This window comes from Danio rerio, chromosome 9 (genome assembly GCF_049306965.1).
Source record: "Danio rerio strain Tuebingen ecotype United States chromosome 9, GRCz12tu, whole genome shotgun sequence".
Lineage (NCBI taxonomy): Eukaryota > Metazoa > Chordata > Actinopteri > Cypriniformes > Danionidae > Danio > Danio rerio.
Window position 1 is genome coordinate 18163377 of NC_133184.1, and position 21917 is coordinate 18185293.

The 21917-nt window shown below is 34.2% G+C and overlaps 1 protein-coding gene across 4 annotated transcripts in view; it reads left to right on the plus strand.

The window, feature by feature from the left end:
• Positions 1-21464, plus strand: part of epha3 (eph receptor A3) — a 165725-nt gene extending 144261 nt beyond the window's left edge. For 2 of the 4 annotated variants that reach the window (XM_009304577.5, XM_073912301.1), the window contains exons 15-18: positions 3606-3799; positions 11379-11534; positions 17414-17506; positions 20990-21464. In XM_009304577.5, coding sequence (XP_009302852.2) covers positions 3606-3799; positions 11379-11534; positions 17414-17489 — 426 coding nt within the window. In that variant the 3' untranslated portion in view covers positions 17490-17506; positions 20990-21464. 4 annotated transcript variants of the gene reach the window in all.
• The last annotated feature ends 453 nt before the right edge of the window (positions 21465-21917 follow it).

The following is a 21917-nucleotide window of genomic DNA, read 5'->3' on the forward strand; positions in this document are numbered from 1 at the left end:
AAAAAATAATAATAAGAAGAAGAAGAAGAAGAAGAAGAAGAAAAAGAAGAAGAAGAAATATTTACCGTTATTCGCTGTCCTGTTGTTACAAGAAAAAGAAGCAACAATGTGTCTTTTTTTTTGACTACTTTCACAAAAAATAGAAATATATGTAACGTTAATTGTGTCAGGCAATGTAAATACATTAAAAATAGCGCCATGCAAATATCAAGCCTAGCTGATGTCCAGCCCCCTAGAGCCATATACCCCACCATGATTGGTAGGTTTCTTTAGCTCCGCACACAAACACTGTATAAAGTGCCATACATATCAAACTCGCAGGCCGCACTCAATAAACTTTCAAATTAAGGCGGGGACCACAAGCTACCCGGATCGCATTTGACTTGCAGGCCACGAGATTGAGACCACTGATCTAAGGGCAAAGAAAGAAAAATTTAATCTAGTGGAGTAAAATGTAGTGATGTGGGATAAGTAAATAATTCAAGAATTTTCAGTTCTGGATCAACAATATTATTTAACCAGCAAGACTATTCTTGGTCAGCCACCCACTAAGTTCGTTCTGGTTAGACCATTTATACTGATCTAATTGTTAGCTATTAATTGCTAGCTATACACAACCAGCACAAGGAGAGTGAAAACGTACTTTTTGATTCACAGAGCCAAAAGAAACTATTATATTATATGTATCAGGAAGATAAGAATGAGCAATGTGTGGAATTGTGGTAAATGTGTAGTGGTTCGTTATGAAGTCTTGTTGTGTCGACATTGTTATAAGTTCTTTATGGCTGACCCTGAGCAGTGGCCTCGTTGCTGCAGTTCAGTAACTTCACCCTGAGCAAATACGATCCTAAGAGTTTATTTGAACTGGCTTGTGGCAGTACTGATGATCAAGTGATGAAAAGCAAAAGGGAGCAGCAATTTTAGGGCACTTATGAGGCAATTGATTTTTTAACATTGCATGGACGGAAGTGCTTTATTTTTGTTTTAACGTACTTGATGGTGAAAGTTAGCAGGCAAGGAAGAAAAACGTCCTGGGGAAATTGAAGAAAATAGTTCAGCAAATTATAGTGCCTCGTCCAAAATATGGAAATTTTGACATCAATTACTCACCCATAAGTTGTAAAAGTTCTTCTTTGAAACACAAAAAGAGATATTAATATGCAGTCACATTAAGTGCATTTACATTAATCTAAATGTGATTATAATGGCATTTTAGCAATATTGACATCTAAACACAGTAATTCAGCATTTTTTATAAAATAATCATATGAACAGACTGTAGGTGATAGACACTGATTTTAATCAAAGTATGCAGGCAAGTAAACATTAACTTCAATTCATTCAAATTTATGTGTGTCGTGCTTTTTACAATAATTATTGTTTTAAAGAAGCTTTATAAGGTACACACTGTTGCACACTGTTGCATTACAATCAAATATAAATTATTATATACAGGTTAACCTCCAATTTTAAATGACATACAATTGAAGTCAGAATTATTAGCCCCCCTCCCCCCGCCTTATTTTTTTCTCCAATTTCTGTTTAACGAAGATATTTTTTTCAACACATTTCTAAACATAATAGTTTTAATAACTCATCTTAATAATTGATTTATTTTATCTTTGCTATGATGACAGTAAATAATATTATTCTAGATATTTTTTAAGACACTTCTATACAGCTTAAAGTGACATTTAAAGGGGTAAGTAGGTTAATTAGATTAACTAGGCAGGTTAGGGTAATCAAGCAAGTTATTGTATAATGATGGTTTGTTCTGTAGACTATTGAACAAAATTTGCTTAAAGGGGCGAAAAATTTTTCTCCTTAAAATAATGTTTAAAAAATAAAAAAATGCTTTTATTCTATCCGAAGTAAAACAAATAAGCCTTTTAAAACAAATAAGTCTCCAGAAAAAACTAAAAAATAATAAATAAATAAACATTATCAGACATACTGTTAAAATTTCCTTGCTCTGTTAAATTTACAAACGAAAAAAAGTGTATTTGTGTATAAGGTGTATGTGTTGTCCTGGAAGTCCTCGGTGGTTGGGATCATCTCTTCATCAGTGTATGAGTTGTCCTCAAAGTCCTTCATAGTTGGCATCATCTCCTTGTACTAACCAAGCCCTTTTAAAGCACTTTGCTGTCTCTTAGTCCTCAGTTGGCACTTCAACATAATTACGGACTTATTTGGAGGCAAACAACTTCACACAGCTCCATAAATGATAATGATGTGACATTCTGTCATTTTCAAAATAGCTGAACTCACATGCTCCGGCATTTACAAACAGCACACAGAACGTGACGCAAGCACAGGCAAACCCATCACATTTCTATGGCACTGAAAAGTATTCGTAACTATAAATAAAACAATACAAAAGTATTTTGAACTAGATGTCAACAAATTAAAACAGCAGCCAGTATTACACTTATTCTTTTTGAGTCCATCATTTGTGCTTTGCAGTAGGGTCTGTGAATTAATTAAATAATTTTTCTTTAGCTTAGTGCCTTCATTTATCAGGGGTCGCCAAAGTGGAATGAACCACCAACTATTCCAGCATATGTTTTACTCTGCGGATGTCCTTCCAGCCGCAACCCAGCACTGGGAAACACACATACACTCTCGCATTCACAGATACACAGTACACTTCAGTCAATTAAGCTTTTTCAAAGCTTATGACATATACCATATGTCTTTGGACTGTGGGGAAAGCTAAAGCAGAAGAAACCCATGCAAACATGGGGAGAGCATGCAAACTTCACACAGTAATGTCAAATGACCCAGCCTGGGCTCGAACTAGCTTGCTGAACCTTCTTGCTGTGAGACGACAGTGCTTACCACTGAGCCATTGTGCCGCCCCAGGTATGTGAATTACAGCAGTAAAAAATAACCACATTTCTTGGGGAATAATATGAATAATGTAGCTTAAACAAGATTGAAGAGCTGAAGTGTAAACATCATAACATGCTTATGTTTTTACTTATTATGTGACATGATCACATTAGTTGTTTGCATGTAAGCATAGTCAATGTGTACCAACATAATCCATTCATTTCAATAGGTATCAACATGGAAAATGTGTGAGGGTGAAGGACTTACAGCAGGATTATTCTGAATCTGCAAATCACTACCATTTTAAGCAGAATGTTGCTAGGTTTGCTTTGTTGACAATAAAAAATATATAACCAACCTCATATGAAGAATTTAGATACAAAAGTCTCTAAAATGTTCAAAATCAAACTTAAAGTGCTCAGAGGTAGCTTAAATTATGTGTCGGTGCTCCTTGGGTAAGGAATTCATCAGAATAAACAGCAGAAATCACTTCAAGGTACAAGAAAAGTGTGGAAAAACAAATTTTATCCAGTGCCTTGGACTAATTTTTGCTGTTTTTTTTCCCTAAAATGTTCTTCTAAAATGAACATTTTTCTCAGCCTCTTTTGTTTATGTCCTATTAGTTCACTTTATATGAACTTACTCACTGCGGTAAAAGTGAAATTGAACCTACACAGAGAAACCTAAGAAAAATGCTTGCTTTAGAAGTAAGATTCAGAATTTGCTTCATATAAATCTCTGATTTTTAACTTGATAATTATTTTTTTCCTCAGGTAATAAAAGCAGTGGATGAAGGATATCGTCTTCCCCCACCCATGGAATGCCCTGCCACACTTTACCAGCTAATGCTAGACTGCTGGCAGAAAGACAGAAACAACCGGCCGAAATTTGAACAGATTGTCAGCATTCTGGACAAGCTTATCCGCAACCCTAGCAGTCTGAAGATCACAGCCAGCACTGCTTCCAGGTACAGCACATCACATATTTTACACCCAGTAAGACAGTCGCCTACATGCTTGGTCCTCATTTACAGTAAAAAGGAAAAGTTTCTCTTGTTTACTCTAATTTGTGTCTTCCCCTTAGGTCTCGATTCATAACACACTCATATGTCTGGTCACGTACAGTTATGACTAAGAGCTCAGTATTTTCTGCAGATTATTTTTGCTAGACAAAATCTGTTTATTTTTGGAACCAGTTTGCAGAGACTTTGACTGACAATGTTTGTGATTATTATTTGCTGGCATCCTGTTTCTCCAGTATCCAGGATGCAATACTAATGTTGCTGGAAGTACTGTAAACAAGAAGGTCAAAAGTATGTGCAGTGGACAGCACTTCTGGTTATTAGCTTGAGCAAGACCTTGATTCCAGTGGAATCCTGTACATGATATTCTAGATCTGTGTACTTTGTGGTAACAGTCTGGGGAAGGTCTTTTTTGTGTTCCAGCATGACACAACTCCTTTGCAAGGTCTATTTTGAAATGTTTTAACACGTTCTGTTGTGGAATAATTTGAAGGTTCTTTACAAAGTCCAGATTTGAACCCTATAAATCCTCTATGGTTTAAACAACAGCTTTAAAAACGAAGCTAGGTCTTATCCCTAAGTATGTTTGCCCTCGTTCTTCGCTCATAGTTTATATTATATTATTATATTATATTATATTATATTATATTATATTATATTATATTATATTATATTATATTATATTATATTATATTAAATTATATTATATTATATTATATTATATTATATTATATTATATTATATTATATTATATTATATTATATTATCATTTTGTAAAATAAAGTTTTCGTCATTCTGATATTGCCAGACAGTGAATTTATTTCCATAATCCAGACTTTATCTGTAGTCTTGTATAAGGATTTGGCAGTCATGGTACTGCAGGGGGTCTGGTAATTATTTTATGGCATTAAAATAATTTTGAGAAAAAAGAACAGATGCAAACATTCATTCATTTATTTTCTTTTTGGCTGAATCACTTTATTAATCAGGGGTTGCCACAACGCATACAACTGCTTACTTATCCAGCAAAAGTTGGATGCCCTTCCAGCCGCAACCAAACACTGGGTAACACCCATATACTATTGCATTCACACACATACACTATAGCCAATTTAGCTTATTCAATTCCCATATAGCGCATGTTTTTGGACTATGGGGGAAACCAGAGCACCTTGAAGAAACCTACGCGAACACGAGGAGAACATGCACAACATGCAAAACTCCACACACAAATGCCAACTGACCCAGCCGGGGCTTTCGAACTTCTTGCTGTGAGGCGATCATGCTACCCACTGCACCATTATGAGGATTTTTAAAATATAATATTGACTGTCAAGGATAACTAGGTTTTTTAATTAAATATTTAATATTTAATATTTACACATTTACTTCATAGATGATATGAGTGGAAATTAATAAATTTGGTCAAAGATTTGTACTATTAAAATATTTTCTAATAATTGCAAACCTTGTAGTATTAAATAAGTACATTTTAATAATAGATGTTTCACAGTGGATATGTAGCATCCAGCAAGCTTTGCAAGGGATTGAAATAAGTGGCGAATATTTTGAAAATAAAAGCAATCTTAGGTATTTAAATTCATAGAAAGGGTTTTTAGAGTTTAATTTTCATTAGTTTGAAGATTGAGAAGTTTTTTGAATATATTTTTGGTATTGTTGTTGTTGTTGTTCAATTTGCATAAAATAAAGTGAAATAACACATTTCAAATGGAAATGTGTGTCTTAATTAAACCAATTAACACCAAATGTACTAATTTGTAACTAATAAGGTTTATTTAAATCAATAAAAGCAAGGTTTCCTCTGCTAAAACAAGAATTTGGTTCATTTAAAAAAATATACATTAAAAAGTAAAGACAATCAATTAACATTTTCTTGATGTTTAACCTAACACTCCTAAATGAATTAAATAAATTTTACATGATATTGGAAAGTTAATTGTGCGTGATATAAAATAGCAAAATTTACTTGCAAATTGTTTCTAGGCTTTTCAAAGTAAATTTTATTTTTATTTTTTTATTTCAGTGTAACTTTTATTTCCTGGTTTTGTTCCGGGAATTATTCATTTGCAAATTAAGCACTGGCTATACTGTTTATTAAAAATCAATATTACAATACTGTACCATCTGAAATTTATATAAGGTCTTGAGGCTTTAAATTTGATCATTCCCTATTTTGTTGCAAGATTTCTTCCATAGTCATGGTTGCCTCATGTGGTGTGGACATAAGTAGTATAACCAGGAGCTCTATTAATATGAAGTATGGAACAAAGACTAATGGTTTCTTAAGAAAGTGAAAATGGGTCCCAGGGAGTTTGCATGTAATTTTCCTGATTGGCTTTTAACATGGCTGATCAGGGGACCGGCAAGTGATTTATTGCTCTCCGGGCGAGACACACTTCGAGGTCCCGCTGCCGCCGGTCTGCAGCCACAGCTGCGTCCAAAACCTTGCACCTCATTTATCTACATGCCCTGCATGTTAATGGAGCGGCACTTCAGCCATTCTCATGGAGGCACCCTCTGCCTAAAGGCGAGACCCCTTTTATACACGAGCAATGTGGTGCAGATGCTCGGAAGTAAAATGTCGGCACTCTCAGGACAAGAGAAGGTGCACAACCCAAGAGCCTCCTCACAGCAAGAGCTGCATTTTTGTCCGTGACAAACCTACGCAGATGTTGCTACGTGAGGAACGTCCTCCCTCCTTTTCCATCCCAAGAGAACTTTAAAAACATGATACTAAGCAGCCTCGGTTATTTAGAGGTCACTACACAAGAGGGGAGAGAGGAAAGCAAAAGAAAAGAGAGGGAACCAGCAGAGACCTGTGTGTTTACCTCTTCTTCCTCTCCCTCTGGTCTGTTGTGCTCCTGTCGAGTGACGGCTCAGATCTCTGACGCCAGCAGCTGATGCAGTCAAAGAGTTTAAGTTATCACTTCTATAACCCGGCAACAAAGAGTATTCTACACGTCAACTGAATGTTTCTTTTTCACCTTGCAAGAATAAGGCAATACCTTAGAACATTAGTGTGGTAAATCAAAAATTTAAGTTAAAGGGGTAGTTCACCCGAAATGAAATTGTATTCACTATTTAGTAATTCTGAACCATTGCTTTTGTATTCTCTTGAAGTTATTTAAAGAAAACTGAAAACATGTGACCATCTAAAGACTATGTATGTAAATGCTTACAGGTTTCCAGCTTTCTTCAAAATATCTAAATTTGTCATTAACAGAAGGTCAAGAAAAAGGGTGAGTGAATCCATTTTGGTTTTGGGTAAACCAACCCTTTAATGTTCTTACTAGATCCTGTTTTCAGGTCTTACATCACATTGTCAAACAATAAGTCTTTTTACAAATAGTATGTTCTGATTGTTCTAAATAAAGGAAAATGATAGGTGTGTTTTCTGGAATTTGAGCTTACAGAATGTATATATGGTGTAAAAATGTTACGTTTCCCATGTATGAACATAATTGGCTTTGATTATTTTTATACAGCTCTGTTCTGAGGTTCTGATCATTGTATAGAAATCAAGTTTTAATGCATTATTACATATTTATTCATTTTAGTGTGTGTGTGTGCGTGTGTGCGTGCGTGCGTGCGTGCGCGTGTGTGTGTGTGTGTGTGCGTGCGTGCGTGTGTGTGTGTGTGTGTGTTTGTTGTTTTGTGTGTGTGTGTGTGTGAGTTTTGTTGCATTGTTGTTGTTTTTTTTTTTTGCTGTTGCTGTTGTTGTTGTTTTTTTGTTTTTTTTGATTGATTTTGTTTTGTCATGTTGTTGCTTTTTTGTTGTGCTGCTTTGTTGGTTTGATTTAGTTTTAATTTGTTCCATTGTTGTTTTATTTTGTTTCATTTTGTTTGCTCATTTTGTTGTTGCTGTTGTTTTTTGTTTTGTTGCTTTGTTTTTTGTTTTGTTGCTTTGTTTCATTTTGTTTTGTTATTTTGTTGCTTTTTTGTTTTGTTGCTTTGTTGGTTTGATTTTGTTTTATTTTGTTTTGACATTTTATTGCTTTTTTTCGCTTTGTTGTGTTATTTTGTTTAATTTTTTTGTCATTTTGTTGCTTTTTTGTTTTGTTGCTTTGTTGTTTTATTTTGTTCCATTTTTGTATGGGCATTTTTTTTTTTTTTGCTTTATTTATTTGTTTTATGACTTTTGTTGCTTTTGCTTGCATGTAAAATTAGATATAGCACTGCATGAGTTGAGTCCAACGTAACTTTTGTTGTCCCATCTTTAAACAAGTCTTTACAAAGCTGCATCCCTCACAAGACAAGTTCACAAAACAGGCACATAAATACCCAGGCACATCAGACTGTGAAGACCCCTTTAAAATGATCAGAGACATTGTTAAAATTAAACTTCGTCCACAAAGCATTTGTAAAGATCCTCTTCGCTTCAGTGCAGTGCTTGCAGACAGCTCTATTCAGTAAGCTGTGTCAGCACTTACTGATCCTATTTGCCAAGTTACTTGGATCCGTTCAGCATTCTTTTCCAGTCAGCTCAGCGTACATTATTCTTTTATTTTCATCACACAGTAATGGAAGACTGGGAACATGTGGATCTGAGTGGACTTCCTGGTATATCAATTTGTTTTTTTGTTTTTTTACTATAAATAGCAGTCCCTACAGAGATTATGATCTCATTTACGTCCGTTCCAATGGTTCTGATCAGGTGCTTTTGGCCCTCAGTTGAGGATTTCAGTCTTATGTGATCACCAATATTTACAGCATAAATGTTTTATCTTGTACACCTATAATTGTGTGTCATGAACTGCAGAGAACCGGAATGAAAGCTTCTGAGGAGAACTGAAATGAATATTTAAAAAATTCCAGAATGTTTTTAATTATTACGCTGAATTACTACGCAGAATTTTATTATTTAAAAGGAACCTGCTATGCAAAAATCCCTTTTATAAGGGGTTTACACAGTTTTGTGAATATAGCCAGCTTCTGATGGTATTAATTAATTGAGTATATCTGCAGAAACACTTTGATTGACATTCTCCCTTTGTAGATGTCACTGGAGCAGGAAAGCCCCGCCCATTAGTGACAGTCTCTCCCTCATTAGCATACAGTCCTAAGTAAGAAGCAGCTGTCTATCATTAGAGTTTTGAACTTGCTGTTATGATGACAAACAGGCATTTTACGCTCCTCTCTCTTTTGAAAAGAGGCTGGGAGCACTTTCTCATTTGAATTTAAAGTGACAATCACCAAAACCGCACATTTTTGATCAAAGCCTAAAAGGAGCAGTTTCAAAGAGTTATAAAAACTATTTGTGTTGTACTTTTAGCTGAAACTTACAAACACACTCTAACGACATTGATCAGAATTTTTTTCTACATCTTGTGAAAATGGACATGGTAGGTCCCCTAAAAAAAAATAAATAAATAAAAAATTAAAGTATAATTGGAACCATATCCAAATATGATTGCATTATACAATGTTCAAGATAGCATAAAATACTGTGCATGGCAGAAAAATTAATACATTAATAGTAATATTTCTTATAAAGTCCTCTGTGAAATTGTAATTATTTCAAATATGTCAAATATTAGTGAGGTTTACAGGACAAATGATTTTTTTACAGTATTTCCTATTGCATTTAGTTTTTTTTGAAGAAAGTCTTAATTTTTTTGCTTTGGCTGGAATAAAATATTTAGATTTAGTTATCTCCCTCAAGAGTTTTTGGTTGACAACAGAAGAAATTAGCTAAGGCTAAGGCTTTAAATTTACTTGAAAGCTAAATAACCTTGCAAATTAACTATCAAAGTTTTATGTACTGTCTTCATAGCAAAAATAAATTAATATGGTTACTATAATTTAGTTTAATAAAACTATTTTATATTTTTAAAAAGTGTAAGATTCCATTCTATCAACCCAACGATGGAGTCCAACGATGGAACTGTACGTCTTTTTAGCGCTTCTGAAAAGAATTGTGTTATTTATTTGAATTTGTTTACATAATATTTGTTTTCAATCTTACTTTACAAATAATTTAATCTGACTCCACTTTTACCTTTTATGTTTTAGCTGATCACATTACAAGTTAGGATTTCATTTAGATTTTGATATTTTCTTGGGTCCAATATTCCTAATTATACGTTTATAGCTCCGTATAGTCAAAAGAGCCTTAAAAATCTATAAAATCATGTTAGAAGATAATGGTAGCTCAGACTTTACATAATTTACATACTGAATACAATGAGTTCAGAAAACTGCTGAATTAACCAAAAAGGTTACTATTTATTTCCCAGATACAAGTGCATCATGCCAATTACAGAATGAAACAATAAAAGCCAATTCAGAAGTAAATGCACAACATACTCAATTCAAGTGTAGAGATGATAATCCAAGTTATACATAGTAATGAGCTTGAGAGCTCTTTTTCTTTAGTTTTCAGAGTTTTTATTATTATTTTACACGACACATTTTAATTCTGAGTAAAACCCATCCCTACAAAAGTGTTGAACATATTATTATATTTATTTGGGAAATATTAAAAAAAAATTACCATTAAAATTTAACTAATAATTTTAGGGCTTCTGCATTCAACCTTATATTTGTGAATACATTCTACTTAAAACATGTAGCCTTTTACCTAGTAAACAATGGAAACAAGCACTGGAATGTAAACAATAAAAAGTCATCAGAAACAGACATGTCTGTGTATTCAAACAAGCATTCCTAAATGTATTGGTTTCCTTTTGGCGAATGCTTGCCATAACACAGATGGAGAGAATCAGTCCCAGTTCTCTGCAGGTATTTCCCCATGGAGACTTTAGAGACAAGCTTGCATATGGGATTTAAAGAGCTTTGTGTATACCCTTTGCTTGCACTTTTATAAGCTTGTTTTCTCCATAAATGACATTTGTCAAACGTGATGGGAATTGCAGACGACCACAACTTCAGGGGTGCATTTTTTTAGAGTCAGCATGTTAGTGGAAGAGTCGTGAGGTGTGTTCTCATATAAAACACATCAATCCAGCAATGAAATACTGCAAAAAAAAAGTTACTTCTATAGGGTTAGCATATTTATTTTTTATAGAATTCTCAAATACAATTTTATTGAGGGGCTGCACGGTGGCACAGTGGGTAGCAAGTTCGCCTTACAGCAAGAAGGTCGCTGGTTCAAGCCTTGGCTTACATGTTCTCCCAGTGTTCGCGTGGGTTTCCTCTGGGTGGTCCAGTTTCTACCACAAGTCCAAAGACAGGTGAATTGAGTATAGGTGAATTGGGTAAGCTAAATTGTCTGTCTTGTATGTGAGTGTGTATGGATATTTCCCAGTGATGGGTTGCAGCTGGAAAGGCATTCGCTGCATAAAACTGTATAAAATATACTGGATAGGTTGACAGTTTATTCAGCTGTGGTGATCCCCGATTAATAAAAGGACCAAGCTAAAAATGAATGAATACATTTTATTGAGACTACTGGTGCAGAAATGCTTATTTGCAGTTTTGATTTTTAATATGTATACTGTATAACTAACAGTACTTCCTGCATGTGTTTTTAATCTGTTTCTAGACCGGTAAATTTACTTCTGGACAGGAACAGCACTGATATCACTTCTTTTCACACAATGGGAGATTGGCTGGAGAGTGCGAGGACGTTGCCCTGTAAAGATGCATTCAGCGGTGTTAGCTACAGCTCCTGTGATACACTGGCCAAAACCTCAGCAGAGTAAGGAACTTTCACAATACATGCTTTCAGGTTTTTTATCATACTTGAAAAAATGATTGACATAATTAGGATGTCGTTAAAAGAAGGTTCTTTTGATTGAAAGTAGTTATTTTAAAAAGTAAAACTGTTCAGATGTCTACAGTTTTCACTGTACATTGCTTTAATTAAATGTAGCCTTGGTAGACAAAAGAGACTTCTTTTATAAACCTTTGAAAAATCTTAATTCTTCTTAATTGGAGACTGGTGTATATTCAAATACTATTGCTCAAAGGTTTTAGAAAAACATACTTTTAATTAGTTTTTATTTATTTATTTTTTTTAAGAAGTCCACCAAGCCTGCATTTATTTAAGTCAAAGGTGCGGTTTTCTTCCGGGTGCTCTGGTTTCCCCAAAGACAGCTCAAAGACAGGCGGTATAAGTCAATGGATTAACTAAATTGCCTGTATTGTATGTGTGTGAATGCGAGAGTAAATGGGTGTTTTTCAGTACTGGGTTGCGGCTGGAAGCCCAACCGCTCCATAAAACATATGCTGGAATAGTTGGTGGTTCATTCAACTGTGGAAAACAGGGACCAAACCAAAGGGAAAAGAATGAATGAATGAATGAATGAATGAATCACTGTGCTGCAGGGGTTTCTTTTTATGTTGGGTTGGCTGTATTTTTGAGTCCAAATCAAAACACAAAAAAATATATAATATTATATATAAGATTAACAGAATAAAACCAATGCAGAATATGATGACAAATTTATTTAACAAATAATTTTCCAACAAATGAAGTCCAGATTTGTTTAATTATCTAAAGATGTCCATTTTGTTTGTTATTAATTTCAAATGACATTTTGTTCTATTGCAATAAAACAAAAATAAAAAAATAAAAACTCCCACAGTCCTCTGGCTCGGAAGCTCTCATCTGAATCAAACAAACTTCTAATAATAAAAACAGCGTTCAGCACTATGCATATCTGCATCTATGGGAAATGCTTTGTAGATGTTGATTAGAAGTCTTGCTAGCCTGGTTAACATCTCCTGAGAGCACTTTTCGATCCAAATGATGAGGTATTTGACAATGTAAATAACTTGACATTCATAACTTCAGAATGATCAAAGGCCTGGTCTCGGAACAGTGGCAGTACTGTGCTGTGTGCTACCCTCAGGACTAAACATCTAAACACCGAGCAGTCTGTAATTAAGGTTGCTTGTGGTTGTATTTTGTTCAGATGTCAGCGTAAATAATCATATGCAAATAGCGGAACTCATCCATGACCCAGATTGGGTTATTTAACATGCAGTTTGTCTCCCCAGTGTTTGGTCTTCCGTACTGAGTAGACGCCGCCACTTTAAAACTGACCATATATCTATGAATTGCAAGAGTGACTATGTTCATCTATATCTCTGCTTAAAAGACCCTGATCGTCATTGCATGTTGGAATTTGGTTAATGTTTAACCACAGCACTCGTTGTTTGCACACAGACAATAGTTAAATTCACCAGCAAAACCACCAATTTTTTTTTTTTTTATTGAGATCCTTCAAGTTTAGTCAGCTTTACAAATCAGCAGCCATCAATAACTGACACACTAACATTAACAATAAATCGCACAACAATGGACACTATTAGCTGTGTTTAAAGCATCACATAATGAGTAGATACAGAATAAGTAGATACAGTATAAATTACACTCACAAGCTACTTTATTAGGTACACCTTACTAGTACCAGGTTGGACTCCCTTTTGCCTTCAGAAATGCCTTAATCCTTCGTGGCATTGATTCAACAAGATACTGGAAACATTCCTCAAAGATTTTTGTCCATATTCACATGATAGCATCACACAGTTGCTGCAGATTTGTCAGCTGCACATCCATGATGTGAATTTTCCACCACATACCAAAGTTGCTCTATTGGATTGAGGTCTGGTGACTGTGGAGGCCATTTGAGAATAGTGAACTCATTGTCATGTTCAAGAAACCAGTCTGAGATGATTCATGGCACATTATCCTGCTGGAATTAGCCAACAGAAGATAGGTACACTGTGGTCATAATAGGATGGACATGGTCAGCAACAATACTCAGGTAGGTTGTGGCATTGACCCAATGCTCCATTAGTACTAATGGGCCCAAAGTGTGCCAAGAAAATATCCCTCACATCATTAAACCACCACCAGCAGCCTAAACTGTTGATACAAGGCAGGATGGATCCATGCTTTCATGTTGTTGACACCAAATTCTGACTCTACCATCCGAATGTTGCAGCAGAAATCAAGACTCATCAGACCAGGCAACATTTGTCAAGTCTTCTATTGTCCAATTTTGGTGAGCCTGTGCGAACTGTAGTCTTAGCTGACATGAGTGGCACCCAGTGTGGTCCTCTGCTGCTGTAGCTCTTTCGGCTCAAGTTTGACATGTTATTTGAGTTACTGTTGCCTGCCTTTCAGCTTAAACCAGTCTGGCCATTCTCCTCTGACCTCTGGCATCAACAAGGCATTTGCGACCTACAGCACTGCTGCTCACTGGATGTTTTCTTTGGACCATTCTCTGTTAACCCTAGAGATGGTTGTGCGTGAAAATCCTAGTAGATCAGCAGTTTCAGAAATACTTAGAACAGCCCATCTGGCACCAACAACCATGCCATGTTCAAAGTCACTTAAATCCCCTTTCTTCCCCAATCTGATGCTCGGCTTGAACTGCAGCATATCATTTTCACCATGTCTACATGTCTAAATGCATTGAGTTTCTGTCATGTGATTGGTTAATTACAAACTTGCGTTAACAAGCAGTTGAACAGGTGTTTGCATTCACCAAAAAGTAATACCACATCAGCATTAACCATTACCAGTGCAGAACTAAACAATCAGCATTACCAAGCCCAAAAACCACAGTATGACCAAAAAGTCAATAAAGACTGACCTTAAATTTGCATGAAATTTGATTTTGGTATTTTTAGCAGGATGTATAAATATCAGTCAAAACTGTGGTCATAAAGATCACTGTTTACACCTCATACATTGCTAAAAACAAGCCATATCAGCTTTTCAGTTACACATTATGTGGTCACACTTTATTTTAAGTGGCCTTAATTACTATGTTCATTTTATTACGTTTATGTAAACAAGAGTCAACGAGAGTCCCTGGATAGAGCTTTAAATTGCAGTTTAAAACATATTTGCTATTTAATAGATGAACAAGAGTAACTTAAGCCCGCTTACATATAGCATTTTCAAACAAAACTTCCAGCCATATAAATTAAGCTCAATATAATTTGCAAATCATTATATAAATAAAATAAATTAGCTATAGCTTATACTTATTGTGTACAGTATATACCTTTTTTACATAGTACTTATATTTTACAAAATGGTCTGCATGAATATACATATGTAATCCATTTATGAAATTAGAGGAATGTTTCAAAGTGGGTTCTACAAAGATAAATATTAAGAAGACAAAATAATTTTAATCATACTTTTAAATCATCAAGAAATTTAAGATGATGTTACCTGATCAACCTGGGGAAATGATGAAGGTCTTTTTGAAATATCTGAGGACCATGATTGATTATCTGAAGGCAAACCAGATGTTTTGTTGAGGAGAATTTTCTGCTTACCAAGACATTTTGGTGTGACTTTATACTAGTTTGGATGAACGCATTTTAGGGTATATTATAGTTTTTTTTTTTTTGGTTTAAGCAAATAATGTTGGCTAATAAAGTAAAATACTGAGTAATAAAGGTGTCAGGCAAAAATATTGAGTTATATGATAAAGCATTTTGGAGAAAGTGGCACCTTTCCAAACAAGGCTTTTAAAACTGTTACAATCCCAACACTATTATAATGTTATATGAAGGCAACAAAAGCTATAAATAAAAAATGTATATACAAACCTTTGTATCATATATAAACAATATGTGGAATAAAATGTTGTTTAGCATTGTTTTGGTACAAATAAAGGTTGGTGTTATTTATGTATTAGGTATTTGATTGCGTTATGTGAATGTTTCGAACATGAAGCACAGTAAATGCAAATTTTTTAACTATTGCTAAACTATTCATTTTAAACAAATGTATACCCACAGTATATTTGTACTGTATAAAGCCTCCAGCCATTTGGTCCATCCGTAAACAGAGTAGTTTTGTTGCGTGCTATAGCTTGAAATTAAAGATCTTGTGATCTTTTTGAATTTGATCCTTTCAGATTACAGATACTCAACAGCGTAACAATCTTCCTTCCCATATCAGTCTAGCTTGCTCTATTTCCGTTTTCATGCCTGCTTTAAAGTTTCTTCCCTGCCATTCAGTATTGCTTGTCCGCTGGTTTTATCATTGTTTTACTGTTTCTGTGTATTTTGTGTATTTGGTCTTTTTTTTCCAGTATCATATGTAGCTTTTAGTTTATCTTTCTAGTACTTTTACTGTACTGTGGCACTTTTTATTTGTGTTTAATTTTAATATGTAATTTAATTTAGTTGTGTTTTATATATAAATATCCTGTTGTATTGCATCGTTAGTTGACTTGCATCACAGAATAGTTACGACTAAAAAGAAAAACTTGAATGTGAATGTGCATACACAAATGCTGCTGTACACTACCTGATTAAAGTCTTGCCGTCGATCCTAGTTGTAAGAGCAAGTAATAACTTGACTTCTAGTTAATCATTTGGAATAGTGGCAGAAGATGTATTTTTCTGATGAATTATCTGTTGAACTGCATCCCAATCATCACAAATACTGCAGAAGAACCCGCGTGGACCCAAGATTCTCTCAGAAATCAGTCAGGTTTGTTGAAGGAAAAATCATGATTTGGGGTTACATTCAGTAGGGGGGATCTGCAAAAAACTGCAGAGTGGATGGCAACATCAACAGCCTGAGCTACCACAGGAAAGGGCAAATTGTTTAGCAGGATAGTTCTCCTTATACTTCAGCCTCCACATCAAAGTTCCTGAAGGCAAAGAAGGTCAAGGTGCTCCTTTATCATAGGGGCTATGATAAAGGAGGAGACATTGAAGATGAATCTAAAGAGTCTTGATAAACTGTAAGAGTCCTGCAAGAATGTTTTCTTTGTAAAGTTATTTAATATGTGAGTCAGAGATGTATAGATGCAGTCCTCCAAGCTCATGGGAGTCATACACAATATGAATAATTTTTCCACTGGACCATTTATATTCACCATAGAATAGATATTAGATCTTTATAATCTATATTATACATTATTTCTGTTAGGTGAGACCATTTGTGTAAACTAAATCAGACATTACGATCGTAATTAAATAATTAAAAATCAAAACATGATAATATTTTATTTTGGTAAAATAATCATAATCTGAGGACTTTGCCTTTCATATAAGCTACTTCTGATACCAAATGATCAACTAAAAGTCATTAAAACTTTTTGTATTTGTTGCTTTAATAGGTAGAATTTTTTTTTTTTTACCATTTATTACAGTGAATTACATGTAAGGGCACTTGTAAAGTATACTATTTTACTGCATAAAGTACTCAACACTCAAACTTTGTATGCAATCCTTTGAAAAAAATGATTTATCCAAACTACTTCATGATTGCATGTCTAATTCCTTCAGCAGTAAGATGTTTTACAGCTCTATTAAATGCAGTTAGATCTGGATTTCAACTGTTTGTAGCCTGATTAAAATGTATCCTAACATTTTAATTAGCACTACAGAAGAAATGCCTCTCCAGTGAATCACTGAAATAGCTAAATCTGCTTTATTGAATTTTGAATACTAGATCAAATGCCGGTTGTCATACAGAAATGTTGCAGGCCTGTCTTTGTGAGCGTTTGTTTGGCTGATGTCAGTGCATTAAGTGCGTTGACGATAAACAGCCTTTCTGTATTTCTATCTAAAGCTGTATTTTGCCCATAGAATCTGTCTGACTGAAGTCAGACCAGCAGCCACGTGCCCTGAGTGGGAGCCGTCCATGGGAATTACAACACTTTAAAGCTTATAGACTGGATGGTGGGTTTTGATCATAGCTTTTCTATTGCTGGCTGTTCCCTCGAGCTCTTGCTTGCGCTCGTCCGCTTCAGGACTAAATTGCTGCTGCACCTTCTAGAAGTGTTTCTAACAGAGCTCCTGTCTGAGGTGTGCGTTGCCTAACCTAGATTATAACTTGCTTGCACTAATATGCTATAATTATATTTACTGCACAGCTTTTGCATCCCCTGGTCTGACAATATATAAAAAAGACTTGTTGTTTTACAAAAGCTGTTGTCCTTCAGGGCTTGAAAGTTATTGGTTTGACATTTTTGTAATGTTTCCTTTTTTCTTTTTGTGGTTTGATCAAAAAGGCAAAACATGACTTCACATTGGTTTTTGTACACCCTATAACACACTGTACAATTTACAGTGGACACAATTTGTCTGAAGACAATGTTTGATTTCATTGCTCACATTTTTAAAAAGCTAAAATATAATTGTATGTTAGAAATGTAGGTCACTTTATTTTGATGGTTTGTTTGTTGAATTTAAGTTACATTGCATCTAGATGCCAACTAATTCTCATTAGACTATAAGTACACTGTTAGGTTGGGGTTAGGGTTGGGGTTAGAGTTAATGTAAGTTGACATATACTTGCAAAGTTTCTTATAGTCAGTTAAATGTCTGTTCAAAGAGCAGTATCAACAGATATCAAGCATACAGTCTACTAATACTCAAATGGACTAGAACATTAAAGTGTTACTAAAATGTATCATGTTAATGAATACTTTTTAATGTTAGCATGTTACTAATACACTGTAAAACTTACTTTACTTTTAAAGTGTGTAAATATGACATAATTTATTGACATAACTTATATTTATGCACATAGTTTGTTAACTCAATTATATGACAATGAGTTAACTATCTTTTTAAGTAAAGTTAACTAATTTTACAATGTATAATAGTAAATAAATTTGATTGTATTATTATAAATTACTCTATTTTAAATAAATGTTGTTGTTTTTTTTTTTCAATTTATTTGTATTAAATTTCAACAAGGTATTAAGATTATTAGGTCACACTTTATTTTGATAGTTTGTTGAATTTAAGGTACATTGCAACTATTTCTCATTAGATTTTAAGTTTTAAAATTTTAAGGGGTTAGGGTAAGAGTTAGGGTTAGTGTAAGTTGGCATGTACTTGCAAAGTTTCTTATTGTCAGTTAAATGTCTGTTGAAGGAGGTTTATCAACATTTTAAGCAGACAGTCTACTAATACTAATATATAATGGATCACCAAAATAAAGTATTGTTGATTATTAATAATAATATTCGTAATAAATACTATTTGCAGTTTACACTGATAATAGGAAGAAATGATGATATTTATCATCAGTTTAACATATTGACATCACTAGATTCTGAAACCTGAGGCTGCTAAAAACTTGGACACTGGAATAAATAACACAAAAAAATAATTATATATATTATACTATAATATTAATTAGAAAGAATAGACATCTTTTTGTACAAATAATATTGTTTTAAATGTTAGTTTTACACATTTTTTAATCACAAATATTGCTGTGCTGGGGTGTATTTCCCAAACATCGACATAACTTGTGGCTAAATCATATTATAATGCATCATTTGGGAAATGAATGGTGTTGTAAAATTAGAAAATAACCCAATAATTGTTTTGTGCAAATTGTATTGTTTTACATGCACACACATTAAAAAAAAAAATCCATTATAAGTTTTGGTAAAAACATGCTCTCGTTTGCCCTATTAATTATGTAAATGGCACTTATAGGGCCTATGTTTCCTTTTACAAATATTATTAAGAATATTCCATATTCTATTCTAAGGCATAAAATAACTTACAAAAGTTAACATACATTTTAATCTCATTTATACATCATATAAATAATTGTAATTTACCATTTGGTTATTTATTAGGCTGTAATTAACTGTAGGCTATTTATTAAGAAAGGAAAAACATCCTTCTTCATAATATTAGCCTAATAATAATAATAATAATAATAATAATAATAATAATAATTATTATTATTATTATTATTATTATTATTATTATTACTATTATTATTATTATTATTATTGTTGTTGTTATTATTATTAATAACAATAATAATAAAATTAGTAATAATAATAATAATAATTTTAAAAAAATAATAATAATAATAATAATAACATATTGTTTATTTATTTATTTGTATTTATTATAAAAAAAAATTAAGTCTACTTTTACAATTTGACACATTCAAACCACTGCAGAACTGTTCTTACCAGCAGGCTCATGTTTTATACATTACAGATACATTTCTTAAAAAGTAACATACTATAAATTAAAGCCATTAATGTATGCTATATATGTTGGTTTTCACAAGCATATAACGTAAATTCCGCTTTTAAATAATAGGTCACCTATAGCTTTTGTCTTGAGCCAGGCTGCGTTCAAAATTGCATAAATGTTTTCAAAGGGCACTGCGAAGTGGTCAATTTGAAGATCGCTAAAACCTAACTGTAAAAATACTTTGAAAGCAAATTACACCTAAGAGAGATGACTTTTATGATTTTTTTTTTAATCATTTTGAGTTTAAATGTTGGACTATTCGAAATGAATAGGGCATAGGGGGTAGAAAAGAACACAATCAGGAACTATGCTTTAGCTCTAGAGCTCTAGAGATATAGTTTTAATCGTTGGAACAATGCATTTGGGAAATGCCAAATCAACAAATTATGTTTGTAATGACAGAAATTGCGACATTAGTTGGCTATTGATGGTTTCGGAAATGCACCCCTATATACCTAACTGGTTCGCATTGACTTTTTCAGTCATTAACAGTGTATATGTCAAATTTTCTGAATCCTTAATAGAACTACATTGGAAGAACACACACAATCAAATTGACTACTAGAAAGTTACATTTTGTCTTTACCATGCTGCTCATTTTATCTGTAAACTACAGCAGCATTACCTGCAGTAGCGCTGTTTTACTCTGTGCAAAAATGCACATAGAGTCACGTTTGTCCTATGAGACCAGGTAGGATATGTGTGCGCATGATGAACTCATCCATATGGTAAGTCTGGAGAGTCTATTCATGATTGTAAATAATGCAAGCGTCTGTCAGCTTTTGCATGGATCTCATTAAATGAAAAATGTCGTTCCTTTCCCTCCGGGGTAACCCTGACAGTGTAGTTCCTTTGAAATTACAGTAGAAATAACCAACTCGCAAAACGAAGCAGCTACTCCAATTTCTCATCACAGGAAGCAATAAATCAACCCAATTTTTAAGTTATAACACAAAGTCTGTCATAAGTCCACAGTGTGCGGATGACAGCACTGGCGTCCGCCTGGAAAACTTTCGTCTTACATGACTGACACATGCAGTCTGGGGCCGAGCGGCGCTGCGGGCTTGTCGTTAATGTAACCATATGTCAAACTGTGAGAGCTTTATTACCCACACTCACTGTCACTTTCTCCTCTCTGACACACAGGGACTTCAAGAAAGTCGGCGTGACGATAGTTGGACCTCAGAAGAAGATCGTGAGCAGCCTAACAACACTTGAAACACACTCAAAGAACGGTCCAGTTCCTGTGTAAAATTAAAAACAAGTAACGGAAAAGATACTTCTATATGATGCTGCTTTGGCTTTAACAGACAGGAAATGGATATTAAATGAAAGGAGGAAGTGGAACTACAATTCCTGAATAGATGCGCAAAGCAGAACAACCTTTCTGGAGAATGATCACGTCTTCCTGGGCACGAGTTGAAAAGACAAAGAAAGCATTTCCCAGCCATTGACATGTTGCCTTAGAGAGAGGCGGGTGAACACGGACCTCGTGTTTAGGAGACACAGTACTGCTGAATGGATCTTATAGACAGAAGACTCCGATGGAATAGAAGCTGGTTCGATCCATATGGATTTAAGGAAGAGCTCTTCATATGTTGCAGGAGAGCACACAAAAGCCTTCAGGAAACAAAAAAAAAAAAAAACTTTGCAAAAGCATCCGTCTTCCTTTTGGAAGGTAGCACTTCAGAGAGGCAATAGTTTTAGTGGTTTTAGGCCACTTGTAGAAAAGCCCCCTTTAATTCTTCTGAAGAACAGCAGGAGAAATGCAGTACACCTGGTTACTGTTAGAGCAGTCTGGTAACGCTTGTTAGGATCTGACTCATTTGGCTATATATTTGATAATAAACCATTAATCTGCAAGTGCAGAGAGCCATTCTCGAGAATCAGGGATGAAGCATAGGAGGCGTTTGGGTAAACTTGCCATTTAAAAGGTTTATTTGTTATTGTAGCCCATGGCATTTTTGTTTGTACCACTGTGTTCGGATGATAAATGCATTCATTATCAAATATATAAAAGAAAAAGCAATCAATAAGAGTCTGTAAATCATAATGAACTGAGGACATGAGGATA